This window comes from Acartia tonsa, chromosome 4, assembly GCF_053477335.1.
Source record: "Acartia tonsa isolate MP-2025a chromosome 4, ASM5347733v1, whole genome shotgun sequence".
Taxonomy (NCBI): Eukaryota; Metazoa; Arthropoda; class Copepoda; order Calanoida; family Acartiidae; genus Acartia; species Acartia tonsa.
The window spans coordinates 12402218-12424440 of record NC_137263.1 but is presented as its reverse complement, the minus strand read 5'-3'; the positions used below and the strand labels follow the sequence as shown (position 1 = coordinate 12424440).

The 22223-nt window shown below is 32.8% G+C and overlaps 3 protein-coding genes across 5 annotated transcripts in view; 1 reads left to right on the top strand and 2 right to left on the bottom strand.

Moving 5' to 3' along the window:
• Positions 1-5569, bottom strand: part of LOC145316115 (ATP-binding cassette sub-family G member 8) — a 92530-nt gene extending 86961 nt beyond the window's left edge. Inside the window, exon 1 of the mRNA XM_080156423.1 lies at positions 5118-5569. The gene's annotated coding sequence lies outside the window, so the exon portion shown is untranslated. The remainder of the gene's footprint in view (positions 1-5117) is intronic.
• A 1779-nt stretch (positions 5570-7348) lies between these two features.
• Positions 7349-22223, top strand: part of LOC145316114 (ATP-binding cassette sub-family G member 5) — a 37428-nt gene continuing 22553 nt past the window's right edge. Inside the window, exon 1 of the mRNA XM_080156420.1 lies at positions 7349-7691. The gene's annotated coding sequence lies outside the window, so the exon portion shown is untranslated. The remainder of the gene's footprint in view (positions 7692-22223) is intronic.
• Positions 8371-16027, bottom strand: LOC145316113 (uncharacterized). Of its 3 annotated transcripts, XM_080156417.1 has the most exons (12): positions 15976-16027; positions 15168-15215; positions 14806-14853; positions 14310-14343; positions 13598-13713; positions 12787-12835; positions 11978-12026; positions 11675-11752; positions 11170-11228; positions 10916-10943; positions 9233-9321; positions 8371-8733 (listed from the first exon to the last, which is right to left on the bottom strand). In XM_080156417.1, the coding sequence occupies exons 1-12, from the start codon at positions 16012-16014 to the stop codon at positions 8672-8674; spliced, it is 699 nt and encodes a 232-aa protein (XP_080012543.1). In that variant the 5' UTR covers positions 16015-16027; the 3' UTR covers positions 8371-8671. The 3 variants fall into 3 exon arrangements, with proteins under 3 accessions (XP_080012543.1, XP_080012544.1, XP_080012545.1); XM_080156418.1 differs by lacking the exons at positions 8371-8733; positions 9233-9321 and adding an exon at positions 9748-9832; XM_080156419.1 differs by lacking the exons at positions 8371-8733; positions 9233-9321 and adding an exon at positions 10314-10355.

Here is a 22223-nt window from a genome sequence, read left to right as displayed (position 1 = left end):
TCGGTGGTTCTGTGTGTATGTGTATGTGTGAATGTTTGTGTGTGTATGTGTGCGAATGACAACCAAAATAAAGAAAACAAATGCTTATTGGGCCATTGTCCTTCAGTTAGAAAAATGAGCGACTAACAGACCGAGAGAATAACAAACAAACAGACAGACAAAAATTTCAAATGTAAACCAATAGTAGTAAAAATTGTAGAAAAAAATTCATTAAATGTTCAAAGTTTTACAGATAGGATATCGTGGTTATAAAACTTTGGGTACCAGTGTGATTTACAGTCAAATATCCCATCCCTTCCAGACGCTACCATATCAACATAGCGAGCCTTGTTCAGTTCAATTATGTTAAAAAAAAAAAAATATGGTTCAGAATGACATTTCAAACTTTCATTTTTTTGACAGTCTTATCTTATTTTTAGTAGCGAAAATATTCTGTAACTAATAGGTATATATGTTATGTCGCTCTTACTTTCATATGTTAGTTAAGAAATGTCAAGCTGATTCGACTGTTAATTATACGAGTATCCAAAGTTTTAAAATCACATTTTCTAATTTCCTATTCGTTGGATTTAAACTTCAGGTAATTTTATTATACTTTCATTGGTTGGTTCATTGACTAGCAGTATTCAAAATTTTGATAATAATTTTCTTTAGAAGGGGTAATTTTGTATAACATCATTTTATTGTATAATGTATATTTTCTTTTCCTTCAGATCCCTGAAAATTTTCTAATTCAAATTTTAACATAAAATTGCTGCATAACAATAAGCTGTTCTTTTTTTAACTAAGATTTTAATATGTTTGTATTATTGACCTCTTTATGGACATAATTATGCTTGGGACAAGAAGGGACTTTAAAAAAACAACATGTTTTGATTTAGGTATTTACACAATCGTTATTATACATATGTAGGGAGGGGACTATGGAGAGTAATTTGTACTGGTTCCCAAAGCTTCATAAACTATTAAAAATGCTTTTCTATTTGTTGACTTTGGGAAATATTGATTGGTTGGTACAAACATGCAATGCTAATAATTTTCTACTAAGAATTTTTATTTACAAAAGGGGAAATTGTTAATTGTTAATTGTAATTAGGGGTGTACCTCAATTTATCGTCTATTGTCTGGACTCTATAAATTATTCTGGTATCCAAAGTTTCATAAACACGTTCACTCATTCGTAGACTTTTTGGCCTTTATTAAAACTTGATTAGGTGTTACAGGGGCGTCCAAGCTTTTTTATTTGGTGGGGGGGGGGGTAAAATTTTGAAAATAAAAATTTTGGGGGTACCTACGGACTCACAAGCTCATTTTTTTTTTGGGGGGGGGGTAATCTTTATTTCAAAGAGGCATTTCTTTTTATTTGTGGGGGGGGGGGGGTAAAAATTGAAAATCCAAACCCTCACTTTCCAATAATGATACAATAGTCTTAATCTACACAGGGGGATATTTGTAAATTGCAAGGATGTAACGTAACCTATACAAAATGGTCTAAAACTATCCAAAAGTGTAAATGCAATTAACAGACATATTAGTACAGCCGTTTTAAAGTTATTAAAAATAAAATAAATAACTTATTCTAAATATTATTATAAAATAACAGAAATCTATTTAGAATATTAATATCTGTTCTGGAATAATTTGTCTTATATATGAGATGAATAAATAAACCATTAGAAATAATTTAAATATATTCAAGATTTACACCTTCCCTGTTAACAATGGAGAGTCTATTTGTCAATTTTAACTATTTATACGTTTAATATAAAAATCATTAAAAATAAATTAAATATATTAAAGAAAGGAATACATCTTCCCTGTTAACAATGGCAAGTCTATTTGTCAATTTTAACTATTAATAAGATGAATATATAAATCATTAAAAATAACTTAAATATATTCAATAAATAGAACTTCCCTGTTAACAATAGCAAGTTAATTTGAAAAGTATTACCTTAAATAAGCTGAATAAATAAACCATTAGATATCATTTTTTAAATTTTCAAGATTTACACCTTCCCTGTTAACAATGGCAAGTCGATTTGTCAATTTTAACTATTAATAAGATGAATATATAAATCATTAAACATAATTTAAACATATTCAATATTTACACCTTCCCTGTTAAAAATACAAAGTTAATTTGACAATTTTAACATTAATAAGCTGAATAAATAAACCATTAGATATAATTTAAACATATTCAATATTTACACCTTCCCTGTTAACAAAGGCAAGTTAATTTGACAATTTTAAAATTAATAAGCTTAATAAATAAACCATTAGGTATAATTTAAACATATTCAATATTTACACCTTCCCTGTTAACAATAGCAAATTATTTTTTTAAATTAACCTAAATAAGCGGATTAAATAACTATTAGAAATATTTTAAGATAATTTTAAGATTTCAATAAATTGGTTTTTTTTATTTAGATAATCCATAACACTATACCTTTGCAAACAGGGATGGGGGAGGTGGGAATTTTTCCTAAAAAACTGAAAAATATGAAAGTGTTAGAAAGCTAGAAGCGTAGCCACCAGTTGAGTAATAAATTTATCTAAAAATGAAAGGGATCTTAAGGGATAAGACACTGGACCATAAATAATTATACATTCCTAGTGATAATTACTCCTATAGATAAATTATTAGTTGAAATCTTTTAACACTACCAGTTTGGAAACATTCAACAAAAGTACCCAAAGTTTTTAGACCCACAAATAAGATAACATGGTTATAAAACTTGGGGTACCAGTGTATCTCCCTTCCTGGTTACCAGTCACGGACCACTTAGTTTTATGGTAGGGGACACCACTAAGGACCACTTGTGACCACTGGGCTTTCATTTTCGTCATTTTATTACACGGCTTAGGTATCCTTTATCATAAAGTAGTAAGTTGTGTGTACATGTGTGTGTGTTTGTGAGTTTCAGAAAAGCCTTGTATTGACCCTGTGCAGGATTTAGGCTGTTTTTAGGGATTATATAATCCTTACAAAAGAAAAGACCAACTGAAAAATGAGTCAAGCCTGTTTTAGATATACTACTGGACAGCAAAATGCAGTAGTAAAAGGGTTAGGAGACCCCCATAATGGCTAAGAGCTACCCACAGTGGCTACAAAGTATTTATTACAAATAAGCTATAAAGGGAGAATGAAGGGTTTCACGTCTGTTTTTAGATGATTCATGGGGGAAAAAATTTTATAAATTATTTTTAAATCCTGAATCCATGGCCGCTAATCAATGTCCTGCTTTCATTGACTTACTTGTCAAAAATCAACCAGAACAAAAAAACAAGGATTACTCTATGAAAAATAGCGTAGCTCGTTAAACAATTAAATAAAATAGACAGGTTAAAGAAATGTAGTGTTTGTATTCTTTTTTATTTACATCTTTTTTCTATTCCATTACACTCAACATTTTACCTTACCCCTGTCGAAACTATTGCTTTGGATGATGCGTGTTTCGTTCTAGGGGAGCAGAGGACATTGGACTTAAATTACACTAATACCCAAACTTTTTAAAGCAAGTTATCATATTAGTTGGCTCAAACACTTGTAAGTAGTTTTATTGAATTTTCACTGGTTGGTTCTACATTTCAACCAATAATTCTAATCTACAGAAGTGGTAATTTTTTATCATCATTCTATCAATAATGGTTCTAGATCCTAACTATGGTCGTATCTATTTAGATACCTGGTTTGGTCACGGGACAAGTGCACACACCCACCAACCAACAAGTTAACCAACCGAACGATACATTTTCTGTACAGTCGCTTCGCTCCTCGACTTTCTTATTTCCTATCCCCCCTTTTATGCTTGTTTAACAAGGATGACTGAGTTTTAAGGAAGCATAACAAGAAACTATGAATCATTCATTAGAAAAAGCAAGTCAATCAGGGATATGACATTGAACGATAAATTGATATACACATTAATTACGATAAACAAAATTACACCTGGTGTAGATTACAATTATTTGCAATGAGATATTGTTTAAGAACAAGTTTTATATTTTTAAATTAATAGCAAAAATATTTGGTAGGTTAGAAGTAAAACAGTTTTTTCGATAAAAAAATTGATCCTCTGACAGCCTACAGAAAGTCTTACAAATAGATAGATAAATAGATAGACTGACAGATAGATAGACAGATAAATAGATAGAAAGACAGATAGACAGACAGACAGATAGATAGAAAAACAGATAGACAAATAGATACCTGTACAGATCGACAGGCAGATAGATAGACAGACAGATAGATAGTTATACCAATAGATAGCCAAACCGACAGATAGAAATACAAATAGATAGACAGACAGATAGATAGATAGACAGATAGATAGCCAGACAGATAGATACTCGGATAGATAGACTGACAGGTAGATAGAGAGACAGATTGATAGTTAGGCAGACATAGATATACAAATAGATAGATGAATAGAAAGACTGACAGGTAGATAGAGACAGATTGATAGCCAGGCAAACATAGATAGACAGACAGATATAAAAAAAAGACAGATATATTGACAGAAAGATAGATAGCCAGAAGGACATTTAGATACCCGGACAGGTGGATATATAGACAGTCAGATAGATAGTTATACCAATAGATAGCCAAACCGTCAGATAGAAATACAAATAGATAGACAGACAGATGGAAGGACAGACATATGGACAGACAGACAGATAGATAGCCAGACGATACCCAGACAGATCGACAGGCAAACAAATAGATAGACAGACCAATAGATAGCTAGACAGATAAACAGACAGACTGATAGATAGCAAGACAGATATATAGACTGACAGATATATAACCAGACAGATAGAAAGACAGACAGATAAGAAGAAAAACATCTATTTTGGAAGATGAGCAGCTTTTTAAATAGTCGTTCAAGACAAACAAACATTGTATTACTTTACATTAAACTAACGGCTGCGACACTAGCTTTTATGAGCTTTGTATTCCAAGAAAATGGAAGAAAATGCCGTAAATTCGTCTAGGGACCTATGTTAAGCTTTCCTACAATTTTGAACCCAATCGGTTCAGTAATTATCGAAATTTTTAGCTGCAAAAGAAAATGTATATAATAGGATGTAAATAACATTATTCTTACCTGTATAAATTATAAAAAATCACAAAAAAAAAACAGCACTATCTATTATAAACACCGGTATTTAGTACAGTACTGTCAACGCCCCTCTTGCTGTGTTGGGCGAGGGGGGAGGAGGAAGGGGCGGGGCAGGTGGTAAAATTCGTTCGTAAGCAATTTCCTCTTTTATATTATATTATGTGCTATAACAACTAATTTTAAGTATCTTAATCACCTAAAATTCACTAATTTTATTATTTTCTTTATAAGTAGGCTAAAATTCACTGTTATTTTCCTTTTTTTTTTGTTGTCAGATTTCTAATTTTCTAATAACAATTTTAGTTTAATTAATTCATTAACTTATTAACATTTGATTAATCAAATTTTCACTAATTAATTGAAAATCATAATGTTTATTATCTAAAAATGTGTTTTAATAACTATTTATCGCAACATATTATCTTGGGGTATGGTAGATATAGAGAGTTTGAGTCTAACTGAGTAAATTTGGATAGATAGATGGATAAATAGATAGATAGATAGATTCTGTCTGCATAGGCTAGCAAAGGCATGCGAAGACATAGAGAGAGAGAGAGAGGGGGGGGGGGTCTAAACATGCCTTAAAGAGAAAAGAAAGAGAGGGGAGAGGGTATAGGAGAAAAGTCAAAGTTATTTACTTCCCCTCTCCCTCTTACTCTATGCCTTGCTATTTCTTATAACTTAATGTGTGTGAGTGTGTGTATACGCCGGGTTGAAACACTTTAGTTTGCACAAGATTTCACTAAGTTCCCACCCCCCTTTTATTCAACCATTATCAACCCCTACTCTTCCCTCCCCCCCCTCCTGCTGTGTATAAGAAGAAGAGGCAAGAAATAGACCCAAGAAAAACAGACTAACCAACCATTTTAGTAGGGCTCAATTGAGCTAAGATATGCATATGTCTGTCCTTAACTCACAGATTTTAGGGGATAATAGAATATGTGATAAACTGATGGACAATTTTGTCAACATTTTGAACATACTTTTCGATTGAACGGGGGTATGATTACTCTATAACTCTATTATCTTAGAAAACCTAAACCATTGTAGCGCGACGAAATATAGCGGTGCATCCCCCTCGCTCTCTCTCTCTCTCTCTTTCTCTCTCTCTCTCTCTCTCTCTCTCTCTCTCTCTCTCTCTCTCTCTCTCTCTCTCTCTCTTTCTCTCATTTCCTTTCTCTCATTTCCTCTATCTCTCTTTTCGTCCTCTGTCACTCCTTTCTCTGGTGTGCGCACCGGAAAAGTAAAACATTACGAGGAATATATATATATATATATTACATATATAAAGGTAGGGATTTGTATTCAGAATTTTTTTTAGAAATTAACAAAAATAGAGATGGGGGAGTGGTAGACCCTCCACTTTAAAATTTTATAGGGTAATTTTATTCTATGGCAATTTTTCTTGGGAAGGTTCCTCCCCTCAAAATAGTTATAAACCTTAAATGGACCTATGAGCAAACGAGTAAAATAAATAGGATAGGTAGTTTGTGCTGTTGTAATAATCCACGTATCTGAGATCCACAGGGATATTTACAATGGAAGATAAATTGATGTACATCCCCAATAATGATAAACACAAATACTACTTTTGTAGACCAAGATTACTAGTATATAAATATTGACATTCTGACAAGCAAGACTTAATGAAAGTTTCCAATGTTTTTAGGCAACGAATGAAAAAAACTTTGGGTACCAGTATAACAGTCCTATACTTCTCTAACTCTTTTGGGGCCAGTGATTTTCAAATCATATTTAGCTATACTATTCCCTTATCATTGAAAAAAAGGTAAAAAAGATGTTTTCGCTGAAAAGTGGAGAAGGGTGGACCATTCACAGACAAAAAGGGGAAAGTAGAATGGAAAATAGATAGAAGGGAGAGGGTTAAAGCATACATACCTAAGTTGTGTGCTATAGTCTTCATTTTTATCAAATTACGTGACAAATGCAGATTGAAGTATCTTGATTTTCTGTTGTGATTTTCTTGAAATAAAAATCTATGAAACTCTTCCTTAGGTATGCATGAACGTATTATAGTATATGTATTGTATGAAATCGAACAGTTGAACGAGCGATATAAAAAGAAAGGGTAGATAGATAGTCATATGGAGAGATAGATAGATAGCAAGAGAGAGAGAGAGAGATTTTGACAGACAGATAGATAGATAGACAGAAGGGTAGCTATATATTAAGTACCTGTGTGTGTGTGCGTGCAAGGATTCTGTTAAAATAAAATGAAAACAGTAAACTAAGCGCGGCTCAGCGCTCTGTGCACAGGAGACTTTGACGCGCGCTTACCAGAGCAGCGTTAATTTTAACGTTAACTACATACATTTAACAATGTTTTTGTCAGTGATCTTTTAAATAATATAAATGACTAATATTTTCTAAAGACAATTAAAGAATTGTATTTTGAAAATTAAGTGAAGAGGTTTGGTGATAAAAATCCGCGAACAAAATAGGAAGAAAAGCTAGCGGGGAGCATAACAACAAGTGCGAGGCGGAAACTAAAGAGCGGAAACACATCTGCAACTTCCTTCAATAATATTTTGTAATAAGGTAAGCCAGGCATGTTGTTTTTATGTTAATGGTTTTGTAATTTAAACGCTTTGATAATTGATTTATTACCCTAGATGGCTAATCACACTGACTATCTATAGCTATTCCTGATTAATAGCTGTCATAATATATGGATGGAATGAAAAAACAACTATTGTACTAAAATACCCAATCTAACCAATAACAGTTTCAACGACACTTGTTTCTATTTGGTTTATTGAGGTTTTAAACATCTAGACTTCCTGTATTTATTGTTTTGACTACATAAAATAGTGTAATGATTTAAAACCGGTGAATCTTTGTTTCCGCAAATTGTCATTTTTGCAAAGTGTTTCATAATCGCAAAAAAACAGAACGAGTTCTCCTATTTAGCACTTTACAAAAATTCGGTAGTTTTTTTCGCATACAGACACAGAGCCCTTAAATACTTGGGGCTAATCTACTATTAAAGCTAAAACAAGGTTCCCTTTATTAAAGATCTTGAGAAGAATTGTGTTAGCAGTAGAAAATAAGGTATGGTGCTTGGTTATTTTTCCTATAACTAAACCCTGCATGGGGACCTAACCCTACAGAGCTTATTTCAGCGGGATACCGCCTAAACAGTTCATAATTAACTTTTAAAACGTTCAAAGACGGACAAACTTAGCGCAAGAGAAGCTGCTCTAATATAAATAAAATCTTTGTTAATTTTAAATATATTATTAAAATCTAAATATACTTCACATCCTTAAGATTATATTAAAAATCACAAAATTTATACATAGTTAAAAAGATTGATATTTACATAAGTTATTGTAAAATTATTGGGGGGGGGGGGGTGCTCATCATGGCATTTTGAGGGAGGGGGAGAAGGGGTTCTGTGGTCAACTTAGGTGAATCATGTATAAATCAAAATATTTATTTTCTAAGGTTGAAAGGTTTCGTGAATTTCAATTTGTTGCTGATTTATTATTTGACCATGATGATATAAAGATATGCAATTATTTTATTCTTTGGCTGGTGTTTGTACTGGCAGTACGTTGTTGCTCGCTTATACCTGTTTACAATCTTTCCTTTTTTTTGAAAAAGTATATAACCTCAAAAGCTTTGAAATAAGGAGGGTTCAGTCAGAGAGAGAGAGAGAGAGGATAATGGGCTGTTTATTACACTAGTACTCAAAGTTTTCTTACTCGTTAGCTCAACAACTTTTGGGGCTTTTAATGAATTTTGATTGGTTGCTTTCTTCAGTTGAGTGTACAAACGTTTCAACCACTATTTTTAATACATACATAAGGGTGTAATTTCATGTAATAACATTGGGTTTGTACATTAATTTATCGGCCATTGTCTTATCCCTTTAAAAAAAAGTGCTCCATACACCCCAATTTCAATATTTTTTGTTGTAAAATAACCTTTTCAGAAAGTCCTATACTGCAGTTTTAAGCTCCTCAGGGTAAGAGACCACCCCTCTCTATTTAAAAATAAGGGTGGCAGGAGATTTTAGTGCTCGATTGGCACTTTAAGGGAAAGCATCAATAAAAAAAGGAATATTGTTCCTGTTTCAGTCTCTTCAATGATGGTGTCAATCATTCTTGTGTGAGGGGGACATATCTTAGACGTGTTACTACCCTCCACCTCTGAATAACCATGTCTAAACAATAATATTAATATTTATAGTTAGGGGGGGGGGGGGTATATCTTGGTATTGTTACTACCCTCCACCTCTGAATAACCATGTCTAAACAATAATATTAATATTTATAGTTAGGGGGGGGGGGGCATATCTTGGTGGTGTTACTACCCTCCACCTATGAATAACCATGTCTAAACAATAATATTAATATTTATAGTTAGGGGGGGGGGGGCATATCTTGGTGGTGTTACTACCCTCCACCTATGAATAACCATGTCTAAACAATAATATTAATAATTATAGTGAGGGGGGCGGCATATCTTGGTGGTGTTACTACCCTCCACCCCGGAATAACCATGTCTAAACAATAATATTAATATTTATAGTTAGGGGGGGGGGGGTATATCTTGGTATTGTTACTACCCTCCACCTCTGAATAACCATGTCTAAACAATAATATTAATAATTATAGTGAGGGGGGCGGCATATCTTGGTATTGTTACTACCCTCCACCCCGGAATAACCATGTCTAAACAATAATATTAATATTTATAGTTAGGGGGGGGGGGGTATATCTTGGTATTGTTACTACCCTCCACCTCTGAATAACCATGTCTAAACAATAATATTAATAATTATAGTGAGGGGGGCGGCATAACTTGGTGGTGTTACTACCCTCCACCTCTGAATAACCATGTCTAAACAATAATATTAATTAATAATTATATTAGGGGGGGGGGATTTCTTGGTGGTGTTACTACCCTCCACCTTGGAATAACCATGTCTTAACAATCCTATTATATAAAGTAATAAGCTTTTTTTGTCTGTACCGAAGGATCTCGCTAACCGCTGAACCGATCGGATTCTCCTTAACAGGGTAGCTTCTCATAGGTCCCGGGAAGGTTTATAACTATTTATCCCCTCAAGTGCCCCTAGAGGCCTCTAGGGGCGGAGCCGCTAGTAATATTAATAATAATAGTATAAAAGTGAGGGGGGAGGGGAAGGTGCATATCTTGGTGGTGTTACTACCCTCCACCTCGGATTAACCATGTCTAAACAATAATATTAATAATTATAGTAGGGGGGGGGGGGCATATATTGGTGGTGTTACTACCCTCTACTCTCCAACTCGGAATAACCACGTCTAAACAATGATATTAATAATTAAAGTGAGGAGGGGGGGGGGGGGGGCCTGCATAACTTGGTGATGTTACTACCTTAACCTTTAAAAAACCATGACCAAAAAAATATTATTATTTTTTATAGTGAGGGGGGGGGATATATCTTGGGGATGAAACAACTTAATTACCATGACAATAATATAAAAATAAGTGAGGGGGGGGGGGTTGTTGCATCATATATTTTGTTGAGTTCAATGTGTAAAATAAAAGATTAATTTGTTAAATGTATGATTTACATACTAAATAATTACTTTTATGTATTTGTTTTCTTATAATTGCAACTCATTTATCATTTTTAATTCTTTTATTATTTTTTCGGTTATTCAGAGCTATTTAACAGACACCAAGTATATTATCCAATATGACAAGGTAAAGCTTCCATGAAGCAAAGCATAATCTTATTTTAGTAAATTAAAGAGAAAATATCTTACCTTCTCATTTTAACCAAGGCAATCACTACAAATTGACAAGAAATTAATGTGCAAATATTTAAATTCATTAAGGGATTTATAATTCCCCACATTTCTAAATTTCCCTCCAAAGAACAAATAATAGTTTCTTTAAATAAATTTCAGCTATAAAGGCATTACTACTAAATGCATTTAAGCAACTAGAAAGGTGATCCTATAAATAAACCTTTAGATTCAATTTAATCTAAATAAAAAACAAATTAATAAGTTTCCTAAAGTAAAGATTGAAAGAAGTAGAGTGGAGGCACTGACCAGCTTTCCTATTACACTGTTTCTGAAATATTATAATACATTGTTAGATACACAATTAGCTTCCCTTCCCTAAAATCTGATATTAGATACTTGATAGCTAAAAGATCAAGAGGGGTATTGCTTGCTAGGCCTCCAGAAATATTAAATAGCCATTTCAAGGTATCTACATGTCATTATACTAAGTTCTATCTTACTTGCTATCCTTACTACCTTTGTTACTTGATAGCTAGAAGTCCAGGTGGGACAATACAAGCTAAACCCCCAGAAATATTAAGTAACCATTTCAAGGTATCTACAAGTCCTGATACTACTTTCTATCTTACTTGCTATCTTTTTTACTTGATAGCTAGAAGTCCAAGTGGAGCAATGCATGCTAGGCTTCTAGAAATAAATAGCAGCAATTTCTAGGTATCTACAAGCCCTGATACTACTCTCTATCTTACTTGCTATATTTGCTATCTTTCTTACTTGATAGCTAGAAGTCCAAGAGGAGCAATGCAAGCTAGGCCTCCAGAAATATTTAGCAACCATCTCCATGGTGGACTCCTTAAATAAATAAGGATGACAATTTCTACAAGATCAAAGCTCCACAAATCAGACACTTATAACCTCCCCCCCCCCCCCGCTTATTTTTATTGTTAGTTTGTCTGTTTGCTTTTTCAACTACGCTTTTGTGGACGTTGACATCCTTGTTAAAATTAAAATAATTTTTAATCAACCAAAGTCCTTATCAATAAATTTTAGAGCAAGTACACTACTAAATAATTAAACCTGACACGTTCTACTGGTTGATCTTCAGTTTGATCTATTGTATTTCCCTGTACTCATCTTTTCTTTATTTTTAACAAGTTATGTATTAGTTGCTATGCTTCTAGAGACATATAGGGACTCTTTCTAAGGGGGTTGGGGCCGTGGGTCGAATCACAACCCTACTTTTAGTCTTGATTGATTGATTAGCTACAGTTTTTCTTGGGTTTGGATCTAAGTAGTCATGGAGTAGGCTGAGACACTTTTGCATATCCACTAGATCTATCAAGCTCCACGTTCAAGCACAGTATAACTTGACCCGCTGTCTCATGAGAGCTCCTCATTATTACCTCACCCATAAAAAGTTAAATAAACCAAAAATTTTCTGGGATAAAGATATATAAAGTATAAATACCTAATCTTTTGATTAGGAAGAATCCGACTATATTATTGGTTAGAAAGTGTAGATACAAATTTTAATACGAAAAAGCTGTCATTTTTTTATTTCATACATAAAATAAATCATGTGTGACTAAATATAAACAAAATCATCATTCTGCAAGATATTCCTGTTTAAGATGGACGGATTATTGTGGTTGACTGATCATCTTGGAGGATGATATATCCAGCTTATAACAACAACCAAATTAATTCGGAAAAAACCACGGAACCTGTACGTGATTTTTAGCTGTCGTTGGGGGGGGGGGGGGGAGGCAATGCTTATTAAAATTTTTTCTGCCCCCCAAATTGTATTTTATATTTATTTCTCTTGTTGGCTATACCTCATTTCTGATATAAATCTATTCTAAGGTAATTAATAAGAAAAGATTCCTTTGAATTATAGAAAAGGCTTCCATCAAGCTGTTGAGACGTATCGTGGACCTGTAAAAAAAAGGATGACAACATCCATAAAAGCAAAGCACTAAAACGGTAGGACAAACGGACATTAACACTTATATAGTGTCAGAACTGAATAATCAGAATATAAATAAATGTACAAGAGTCGAAGCAAAATTGTGTGTAAATTTGTTGAAAAACTGCTTGATACAGGATAATGTTTATGGATATACTTACATTTTTAGGACTTGATTATAGAGTTGCTTCACTTAAAACATTATACTTTGTTGTCCCAGGAATCAACATATCAAAAATCAGATCAATCGGATGAATAGATCACATAAAAATTAGTTGTTAAAAAAGTAAAAAATCAACATTTTTAAAACGGACGGACAGACCGACCCTAATTATAGAAAAGCTTCGCTTTTAAAAATTCTGCTTTTATAATTACATACTAATAAACTTTAAAGGTGAAATATTCAAAAGGACTTTTTAGATTAATTTGATAATCTATAATGTAATATTTTAAGATATCTAAATTCATAAAGAACTCCACATAGAATCAACCCTTTATTATCCTTAGAATATAAAAGGATCATACAATTGTCCAAAGACAGGCACAACGCATTAACAAACATAGTTAGGACTTCTAGACAAAGTTTGTCGAATCAAAGAGTAGATAATCTGTCGCTTGGTAGCGTAATAAAGCCGTTCATAAATATGATTTGGTTCAGAGATGCACCAAAATAACACGATCTAATCCAGTTTTCCCGATCATAACCAGGTTATCTAATATTTACAGCTAACCTGATTTCTGTGTAGAATAGGGGAGACAGACGGACAGGGTGAAAGAAAGCACTTGCCGTCCTCTTTAACGCTGGAAATTCGGCCGTGGGGGGTTACAAAGCCAGCGGCAGGTTGAACTACAACAAAAAAAGAGGATTCTGCCAATTGAACCTAAATAACTTCACACCCCTAATTTACTTAACCCCCCCCCTAAACAAACATTTTTGAATAAAAAAATTCTGGACCCTTCGGGGCCTATCCCCAAAAAGGACCTTTACTCAACCTAAAAATCAGTTGTGGTCGAAATACGATAAGTGGAAAACAGCCAAAAACAGCGTTTGTAGTATCATTGCGAATTAATTCAAACAAAATCTTTACTCGTTATTATACTCTTTTATTAGCAAATCTACTCAATACTAGCATGTCAGTTTGATTTGATATTTTAAATTGTGATCATCTGCTGTATAACTCATTTTGTTCGTTTGTCCATCCTTGATTATTTTTTCTTCTCTACTTCCAGATATTGTCATCTTTGTAAAATTACAGCCCTTATTTTTCACAAAAATTTACCAGCCACCAAGTCCAAATTTTACTTAAAACACCTTGGAGAAAATATTATTTTTAGCCATTCGTATATCCCTGACTGTTTTTCATTCATCAAAATAGTGTTAACTTGTTTTTGCTGCGCTTCTGATGTAGAATTTTATTCTTGTTTAAAAATTATAGGACTTACTAATGACATGTTTTCTATTTTCTGTTTCATGTCTGATTTTTTTATTCAAACATTTATTGCTTAAGAATTTAAGACTTATTTCCTGAAAGTGCATGTTGAACACTGAACAACCCACCTCTCGTATTTTTGAAAAGTGAAAGGTATTTATTTGTTTTTTTTATTACTTTGGATCAGGTTAAGTTATATTGGGTAATGGATAGCCCCGCAGGCAAAAGGAAAAATTGATAATCCTTTTACATTTAATATATTTACAAACTATTTAATTGCGAGAGTTTTAAATAAGTTCCCATGACCCTAGTTTTGTGACAAGGATATACACTTACAAGGATTATTTAGATTTGAATTATTGGTGGAGTTTGGAACCAACCAATCAAAATTCAATAAAAGTATTAAAAGTTTTTGAGGAAACGAATAAGATATCGGGGCTAACAAACTTCAGATACAAGTGTAATTTACAGTCCAATGTCCCCTTTCTCCCCAGTTTGAATAAATTCCTAGATATATCTCCATTTGTTTCATTCATTGCTTCGTTGTTATTTGTCTCCTAAAATATAGAAATTAATTCAGTTTCTTGTGAGAAATACAGCCATAAGCGGGAGACCCTACACTTTTGATTTTAGGTTTTAAAAAAATGGGGGTTAGTATTTTTCAGGGGCGATTTTTCATGCATATGTGGAGGTAGCCTCTCCCCTGATACAAAATAATTATAAAAATTACTTGGATCTGTGAAATCGCCAAAGACAGACACTCATGAGACAGATGGAGAGACATCCTGATACTTTTTAAAAAAGAATTATTACTTTACATACAGTAAAGGTGTCTTTTAAATAGCTTTTTAATTCATTTGAATTGGCTTACCTTTCCTTGTTTATCAAAATATTCCCAACTTGATATTTTATCTTGCCTAATAAAAATAGATTCTAAATAAGCTCTGATCAACATAAGAATCGCCACTTAATAAACATTAATAAATAGACACACTTGCCTTCTTTCAATTATTATTTTGCAAAATTCCTTTAGTGTACCTTATATATACAGGAATCTTAATGCAAAGTTTTAAGGAAAGACGCATATTTGAATTAACTGATCCTAAATGTATTAAAGAATAGCTTTTTGGGAAGCTTTTTAAAATGAATAGTGGCGTGCAGAGGAATTTGACACCCCCCCCCCTTAAATCAAGAAATAATGGTATATTTTTTGCGTTAGAGGAGTAGATACATCTCATAGGTGTCCACCCACTCACTCCAAAGTTAAGAAAGAGTCTTTAAATTGATAAATTTTTATAACACCCCCACTAAAATTTAAGTTTTTTTTTTTTTTTACCTTGACCCCCGGCTTCTTGTCTGTAGGAGGGTGTAGGGGGGTGAACCAATAGGGGGGTGAATTCAGCACCCCTTAATTTTTCCTGCTGGTAAGTGGATAAACCCCTCTACTCTTCCCGTTGAATAAAAATGCTCAATTACGAATCTAATATTTCTGTTTACTTTAAGAGGGTTTTGTTTTTTTACCTTGACCCCCGGCTTCTTGTCTGTATTAGGAGGATGTAGGGGGGTGAACACCTAGGGGAGTGTATTCAGTGATTCACCCCTCTTAATTTTGCCTGGTGGGTGGATAAATCCCTCTACTCCCCCCGTTGAATGAAAGCGATTACGAATCTATTATTCCTGTTTATTTGAGGGGGCGGGGTACCAACCTCCTCCATCATTTTTACACCTGGAAATAAAATATGAAAACTTTAAACATTATCCACTCAAAATGTTTAAACCCCCCTCAACACTTTTAAAATTTGAAAAAAAAAACTTTATCTTCTACAAATCAGAAATATTTCGAGGTATTTCTCTTTCAAAATACTTGATTAAAAGGATTTTATCACTTTTGGCGGCCTGCGTTAGCAGCAAACGTACTTTCTACAAAATAGTCACTGACAAAAATTACAAACTTGCTATAATTTTAATGAATTTTAAAAATCAGCTGCCGAATACTTTCAAAACAATAACAAACAATTAATTTTAAAAAAAAATACATTATTTGTTTACAAAAAAAAGTTTCAGAGCTTTTTTTGGATATTTAACTTAATAACTCTAATTTGCCATTGCAAAAGTATCATATGATCACAATTTTTAAATTTATTTTTATATTTTAAAATCATACAAAGAGTATACTAAATAAAAATAATCCGAAGAGCTTATTAAGATAAAAGTATTGCCAAATTTTTGAATGGTGTCAAAAGTTTAGTTTCTTGTGGGGTTTTAGTAGCGCAGCTGCTCTACCACTACAGTGTTTGTTCATACGTCACGAATTGATAACAAAGATGACCATGACTTCCCTTATTATTGACAGATTTTAAAATGTTAAAGAAACTATTTTAAAAATTATATTGATAATCCTGTCTATATCGAATTCAACTCCCCCCTCCTCAAGTGCCCCTAGAGGCCTGTTGGAGCGTATCCGCTAGTTAATAATATAAAGTAGTAAGGTTTTTTGTCTGAAGCTTACGATTTCAATCACTACTGAACTGATTGAGTTTTTCTTTATTTATGGAAGCTTCTTAAGGGGCCCGAGATGGTTTTAGACTATTTTTCTGTCTCACCACTTAACCTTTTGTTACAAAACCCCAAGATTATAATGTCTCAGCCGCTAGTGTAATATAAGATACATATTTATTATATGTATTATTTTGTACAATGTATTAAAATAATGTATTTGAATTAATGTAGAATATACATTATACAAGGATATTATGTCAGGGGAAAATTTGTCGTCAATTAAGGTTGCTATTTCCACTGACATTTATTATTCAGTTCATTCATCCAGTAGGAGGGGTCGAGATAGAGTGAAAGGTGTGGAGGGGGGGGGGGGATCATTATTTTAGCCCGCTACAAGTTTCACTTTGTTTGAGTACATGAGAATCTGGTCCAAGATCCAAGTAATAATAAATCCTTTTTGTATTTGTATTGGTTTGTTTAGTAACAAAACAAAGCTTCTCTATAATTTCGATAGTAGTACGTCTTGATGACAGGCAAATCCAGGTTCAATACAAATTCTGTACATATTTGTTTTTTCTCTATTTTTATAGATTTTTAAAAATGTTTATAAACTAAATTACAATAATGAAAGATAATTTTGATACTAAATATCAATTAAATCTTTTAAAAGCAGTATTAAAGTGGTTATTTGCCATTATACTTTTAAACTTCTGTACATTCTAAAATTATTGGGTATCTTTCACTGGTTGATTAAATAATCTTCCTAAGGAATTTTTTTATGTAAAACTTTGGGAGCTTTTCTTCTAAATGAGATATTTGTAGCGTATTGTTGCTGTGCTACTTATGGACAATGATTGTTTTTGTTTTATATAAAAGTAATCAAATTATTTTCCCGAGGGATTGGAAAGATATTTATTTAATTCTTGGGAAGGATGGTAAATATAATATTATTCTTTCCAGGAATATTAGGGATCTTAAGGGATAAGACAATGATCGATAACTTGATGACCGTGCTCAAGGAGAATAATTACCCCCATTGCAGATTGATTATTGGTTGAAAAAAGTTTAGACAATATCAGTTTGAAAGAAAATTTAATAAAGGTTTTTTTTTGGGGGGGGGGGCAACGAATAAGATATCGTGATAATAAAGCTCTGGGTACGAGTTTTATTTACAGTACAATGTCCCCACCCTCACTGTGCAGGAATACTGAGCTAGGACAATTGACACCAAAAATCTCCACACACACACACACCCTATCCCTCTCCCCCCAAATTAATAAATAATGAGTAAAAATCTGTATTTAGAAGTTTGGTAGTTAGTTACAAGACAAAGAAGGATCTCATGTTAAGGAGATTAAAATTATTAAATCAAGCCTTCTAGAGATCTTTTGAGACAAGCAATACAGAAAGATAAACAGACAAATAAGAATGGCAAATAGATGTATGTGCCGACAGACATATGAAATAGATAGACAAAGAGAAAGAAACCAGATAAAATTGAGCTATTGACAAGCAAACAATTAAAAAAATACATTTATCAAATTAAGAATAAAAAAGATAAAGAACAAAAAGATAATGTTTTTTTTCTGATAAATACAAATGAATACATAATTAAATAAATCCTCTAACATTACCAGTATAAAACAAGAATATGAATATTCATAAAAGCAAAGCTAGTTCTTTTTTAACCATCATCGATAATAATATGCCCAAAAACATCCATAATCAATGAGTATAATGTAACTTAATTTAAAAGTATTTGCGCTTAAAATAAAATTGGGGATTTACAAGTTTTTAAGGTTTGAATACTACTCTTTACAAAAAATTATAGACTTACGAACAGTTTGATTATAAATAGCATTGCTTGAGAAAAATTTCATGAATAAAAAAATGAATGTTAAAAAAGATTATTTCTGACCCCATCTTTTGCCTTTTCAGGATTTAACAAACTTTGTTATTTACTAAAGAGTTAGATTTTTAAATTTTTTTGTTATCTATTATTTTTATTATCTTCAAAATCTGTTATCTTAGTATATTTCATTCTATAAGATTATCAAACAAAAATATATCATTTCTATCCAAATATTTAGTAAATAACAGTTCCAGTTTATCGGTATGTTTGTCTTTCCGTCTGTTTGTTCATCAGTCGGTAACGCTTCTGGGTAAATTAAATTTACTTGGATGGTTTTTAAGATAGACGGCACTTTTTAAAGACAGTATATTTTCGTTAATATTCGCCTCTCTATGCAAAGAAATAAGTAGGGGGAAGAAAAATAGCCTTAAACCATCTCAAGGCTCAATCTAAAAATGAAATAGCCTAAAACCATCACGATGCCTTTTTAAAGCTTTTCATAGGACTCATTCGGTTTTTAGTTATTGAAATCTTAAGCTTAAGACAAAAAATCCTACTACTTTAATAATAACCTAGAGATAAAATCAACCTTATTCGACGTTCACTCAAAGCCCAAAAATAATGGACTTAAAAGTGTATTAAACTGTATATAAGACATTTGCGAATATATTGATACCATTAATTTGCCTCTTAGATAGAAAAAAATATGTTTTTTTAATATTTTTCTCTTGCTACAAATCAAATTTCAAATTTGAGTCACCAAAAATGCTAAACTAATTTTTGCTCTAGAAGAATCAATTTTTGGAGTTAGAAAGTGCTTAATACCTCATTTTAATCGCCTGGCATTGCTTTATAATATACAGGTAATGACTTGATTTTTTATGGAACAGCTGACTAAAAAATCGAGGTTTTGTGATAAACCCACTTTTGTTGTTGCTCCATAAATGATATTTTTTTTCCTAATTTTTTTGGCTGTAAAGAAGCTTTATATATTCATATAACATCCACCTAAATTTGACTTTTGATATTTTATTTATAACATCACCAGAGGGAATTGAATTTTAGAAAAAAAATATCAATTTATATTTTACACTGCTATGCATTGTTCTTGTTCTTGTTTCTAAAAAAAATTTATATTATAAAAAAGAGAATTATTTAACGCTTCTATAGGTATGTTTATCATTTTTCTAGGCTAAATATAACTATAATTACACCATTTTAAAGTTAGACATCATAACATATTAACACAATTATTGAATCGGTCTGTATTATTAAGCTGGCAACTCTTAAAACAGCTGCATTTCATTATCCTATTATATATAGTAATTATTATATGCATAAACACACTTAATTTTTTAACTTTTTATTGATGGAATACATATGTTTCTCTATAAAAATAGATCATCAGTTCCAATTAAGATGTATAAAATAAGAGTTAAAAAAAAATATATATATATGTCAATGCATTTTGAATCCTTTTAAAAGACTAAATAAGAAAGAAGTGTTAAAAAATTGTGCCCCCTGCGAGGTTTTTTACTGCTTATATCCTCTTAGGGTTGGGGGGGAATTAGCATCTTTATATAAAAAGGGGGAGGTGTTTGAAGAGAATCTTTAAAAAGAAAAAAATAGGTCATATTTTATCATTTGCAGTTTTACAAATTAATACATATTATATAAAGCTTTTTTGTCTGTAGCTTAAGATTTTGGTAAAGTATAAGGCTATTTTACTAATTTCCTTACTCCTTTAATTACAGAGCTCCTAGATGCTTGGAGCGCAGCTGCTAGTAAATAAACAAAGTAAAATGATTCCTGAATAATTGATTTACAATTTTAAAAAGCAAAACATTTTTACAATTAGGATGTGTATATCCACGCCATGGTTAGCTCTTTTTGTTAATTCAGGCGTGTTAGAATTAATCTTAAATGTTGGAAGATGATTTTTGTAGCAGTAAGGTACTTAGCAACTTTATAATCATTACTTTATGTAAAGGGATGTCCCGGTGGGGGGGGGGGGGGTTAGGGGGTTAAGGGTTATTAATTAATTTGGGGCAACCCCACTATTTTTAATCTTCCCCTTCCCCCAATTTCAAATATATTTCAATTCCCCCCCCCCCCCCCCCAAATCAAAAAGATTGGACGTCCTTGATTAAGTAAGCTTATTTAAAACATACTGAAATCAATTTGTGTACAACAATTATCCTATTAAGTTTTTTAGAAGTGAACAGTAACAAGCCCTTTTCACTCCACAGGGGGAGCATAGGCCGCTGACAATTCGTCAGTGTTTCTGTAACAATGTGGCTTATGGATATGGGATAGGGTTGTCAGCCCTAAGCCCTATGATTGCGGTGTAAAGCGTCTATTTGCCATCAGACAACCAACCCTTTGATTGCACGACCTTTGTCTGAGAAGTCCTAACTGTGCATGGTAATGAGTTGCGCCTGTTTTGGACCAAGGCATTCCCCCTACTCTAACTATTTATGTCCCGCACCTGACATAGCAGGAGTAGGAACCATTTTCAACGTCTTTAGTTATGACGTGGTGTCGGACCGAGATTCAAACCTTTCACCTTCCCGACGACGAGCGGATGCACTACGTGTTGAGCCACGGTCGCGGGTTTTTTAGAAGTGAAACTACTCTATAATTCAAAATATTTGTCCATCCATTGTCTGTCCATTCATCTGTATGTCTGTTCATTGGTATGTCTGTATGTCTGAGACAGAAAGGGGAAAAAGATATTTTCTCGGCTTCTATAAAAGATAGAAGGCTGAAATTTTCATGGATTGAATATTCTCTCTCTCTATCAATACTCCATATTTTCATCAAGTTTCATTAGGATTTGCCAAAAAACTGGGGTGGGCTATATCGATTCCTACATTTCAAGTTTTCATGATTTTCTCTATTCCTATTCAAGTTAGATGGTTGAAATTCAGGGATTGAATACTTTGATATTTTGCATAATTTTATCAAGTTTTATTGAGATTTACTTATTGGGGTTTTACCTTAAACATAGGAGTCCCAAATGTCGGAGTGGACAAATGCAGGAGTCCCAAACATCGGAGTGGACAAACGTAAGAATGGGACAAACGTCAGAGTGGACAAACATCAAGGTGGACAAACGTTGGAGTGGAAAACATTGGAGTGGACATTGCTTAAATAAAACCTAGGAGTGTCTACTATTTTAATAATATTACAATTTTGAATTTTTTTATACCCTTGTCTACAAAATAATGACTATGGCTGCAGCGCTCAGCCCCCTAGCCTATATCCTAACCTAACCTAACTAAGAAAAGTAACGGGACGAAGGTAGGGGGGGCTGTGTTTGTATAAAAAAAATTCAAAATTGAAAAAAAAGTTTGGGACTCCTGTGTTTGTCCACTCCGATGTTTGTCCCAAAAATCCTGCGTTTGTCCACTCCAACGTTTGTCCCACTCCTGTGTTTGTTCCACTCTGACGTTTGGGACTCAAGCATTTGTCCCTCCAATGTTTTTCCACTCCTACATTTGACATGGAACCGATTATTGGTTGGGGAGCTAGTTTGATTCCTAGATTTGTAAGTTTTAAGGATTTTCTTTACTC